Source organism: Falco punctatus (assembly GCF_963210335.1).
Source record: "Falco punctatus genome assembly, chromosome: 2".
Lineage (NCBI taxonomy): Eukaryota > Metazoa > Chordata > Aves > Falconiformes > Falconidae > Falco > Falco punctatus.
Window position 1 is genome coordinate 96,131,327 of NC_137581.1, and position 3,044 is coordinate 96,134,370.

At 40.4% G+C, this 3,044-nt stretch overlaps 1 protein-coding gene across 7 annotated transcripts in view; it reads left to right on the forward strand.

Annotated features, from left to right (window-relative positions):
- MID1 (midline 1) overlaps nucleotides 1-3,044 on the forward strand; it is a 353,212-nt gene that overhangs the window by 322,772 nt on the left and 27,396 nt on the right. For all 7 annotated transcript variants that reach the window (XM_080376926.1, XM_080376924.1, XM_080376930.1 and 4 more), the window contains one exon: nucleotides 1,288-1,495. In XM_080376926.1, coding sequence (XP_080233052.1) covers nucleotides 1,288-1,495 — 208 coding nt within the window. The remainder of the gene's footprint in view (nucleotides 1-1,287; nucleotides 1,496-3,044) is intronic.

Sequence of the window (3,044 nt, forward strand, 5' to 3'; positions counted from 1 at the left end):
TTTTCTCTCGTTGTGACCCAGCGTGGCACGAGAGCAGTCTCTTGGGTGACTGTGAGAAATGATGTGACTAGATACAAGCCAGTGCAGAGAAGGACATCCTTCAGATACTGCTTCAGCAACACAAAGTCTGCTAACCAGTTAGAGAAGCAGGCTGTAGGTATTTTACTGCTACCAAACAATAAGAAAAAGTAGATAAAATGTGCCCCATATACTTTCCAATGGGTTTATCTTATAATTGGTCATAATGCATAACTAAATACACATTGCAAAAGTAGGTAACTGAACAATTTACATTTTATTTGAAGTGCATGTTTCGGTGCCTCATACAGATTTCATGAGAACGCTCAGTTGTATTTTCTGCGCATGTCATCAAATCTTCCACTTATATTTTTTTCCCCTTGATACAAAAGACAGTGAGAAGGGAAAAGGGCTTTGCTGGACCACTTGTGGAGTCATGTTCTCCTAGCTGTCTCCTGGTGGAGGTAAATGGTCGTTCTGCTTTTTGACACAATGAGCAAGCCTGTCAAAATTGTGGCAGGCTTTATATATCTACAGGGTTCAGTTTACCAAAAAGCTTCCTGTTATTGTCCACAAACCTTGTGCTACAGCTGAAGATACTTGCCAAGAGCAACAGCCTCAGTAATGTTTTTACACCGTATTATTCGGACCAATTTACAGTTCACTTCCTTCTTTTTAATGTACAGTATCCAGCACCACATGGGCATCCTTCCAAAGTGATCCTGAATTATTGACTGTCCTTGTTATAAATAAAGCTGTGAGTGAATGAACAGACAAGGCTAGGGCTTCTTCTTATTTTCAAACTCATTTTGTGGGATTTGAAATCATACTTTTTGTAGTAATGATGAAGATGTCATTATGAAGCCTTATCCTTACAGAATTAATAGAATGCAATTTATACTAAATCTAATATGCTGTGAAAAAAGCAACCCTCAGACCTTTATTAGCATGTATATTGGTTTCAATTACATTGAAGAATTAGAGTAGTCAGGTTACCTCTAGGTCAGAGATAATGGACATGATGATTATGCAGGGCTCTTTTCAGGGATTATCTACACAGGGAAGTTAGTGCACAATGAGATTGACAGTAAACTGACAATGAAAACCAGCTATTGCAGGGAGCAGAATAGGTTCATCTATCTCAAACATGCTTCAAAGGGGGAGATTAATATGGTTATGTAATCCTGTGGGCTTCTTAGAGGCTTGCTAATCCACTATCCTTTTCAAAATCAAAGCCAAACCATTCTTCTGCCATCTTTGTGTCTCTAGGTCAGCCATTTAAACTGGACCCCAAATCTGCTCATAGAAAATTGAAAGTGTCTCATGATAACTTGACAGTGGAACGTGATGAAACGTCCTCCAAAAAGAGTCACACACCAGAGCGATTCACGAGCCAAGGGAGCTATGGAGTAGCTGGCAATGTGTTCATTGACAGCGGGCGGCATTACTGGGAAGTGGTTATAAGCGGGAGTACATGGTATGTATATAAAAATATATGTGAAAAGAATCACCAGTTCATACTGTGCAGGTCCTGGCACAGTTTCTCTGACAGAGACCAGTAGCAGAGGCATGGGGAACAGTATAAGAGCAAGACAAGCATATACTTTCACATAATTTATCAGACTACTTTCCCATTTTCCAGCACTTTTGGGCTCTGGAACTAAATCTGCCAGATAGAGCATCTTTATATTTAGCGGCCTTCACATCTCCATGCTCGGGATGGCTGTATTTTGAATCCACATACAGTGCATTTTATGATTTTAGTGAACTGGGGAGCTCAGAAAGCTTCATCTTGTTTGTACAACAGAGCGAACTTTCTAAGCGTGATCATTTCTTTACTAAATGTGAAAGAACCTAGTGCCCTTCAGTAAGAAGAAAGAAATAAATCAATATAAAGACAATGTGATGGTCCAGTTTTACAGGGGTGGAAGTTAGATTTGCATCTGGGGAGGGGGCTCGAAGCAGCAGAGCTGTAGGTCTGTGCCCCAGGGTATGAAGCGAGGAGCAGGAACAGGAGTGCATTCCTCCACCTCTGAATGGTCCTCTGTGTCATACAGGGGTCGATTTCAGGGGCCTTTTAGCTAGTGGAAGCGATGTCACCCTTTGGGATTCAAAGGCAACAGTCATGATGGAGGTTAATGGAGTGGAAAAATCAGTAAGATCTTCAGGTATGCCCACTGTCTCAAACAAGAAAAATGCTGTTTGCCTGTGCCAACACTAAGGAATGGAAATAAAGTAACTTATGGCACATTAATCTCTGTTGGTTGAAAGCCCAACAAATACTGCAGTGTCTCTAGAACGTGAGGAACTTTTACATTTCTGTTATATATGAGAAATCAGGTATTTGCCCTTAGTGTCCCTTAATGACAACATTTTCACAATCCTTTGACCCTGCACATCTTGCCATAAATTGTGGTTTGCAGCGCAAATGTCTTCACCTACAATTGCTTCACTTGGCCCATAACCCAGTCTCAGAAGTGCTCATTTGAATCTGAAAACCACACCAACATCTGGCAAAACATATTTGGGAATGGCAAATTTTTTTTTTGTTTAATGTGTCCTTTGATGCTTACTCTTGCATTCCTTCTTCTGGGCCATATATTAAAGGAGCAAGGAGAGATCAGATTAGCTGACAGATAGCAGTGTATTTTAAAATCAAGGAATTCCTCTGTTTTCATCTGTTTGAAAGTAGAAATTTGAGGCCCAGCGATTCAAACTCTGAGTTGCTGAGTACTCAGCAAACCTGCTTTTGAATACCAAAGGCAAAAACGTTATCATAGCAGCCAAACTACAAACAATATGAGGGACAATAAAGTTTCTCTGACCTCTCAGATCCAAAAGAGGTATGGAGAAAAACATTAGCTAAGCCTGTGTAGATATTGTGGTAAAACATCACCTAATTAGAATTTAACCAGCAGAAGAGGCTGGGGGATTCCAGTGAGTCCTCTGGGCTAACATGTAACATTCACAAGAGACCAACATGACAGGAAGCATTTGTTTCCTTGAGCTTTTTTTTTGTTTTGCAG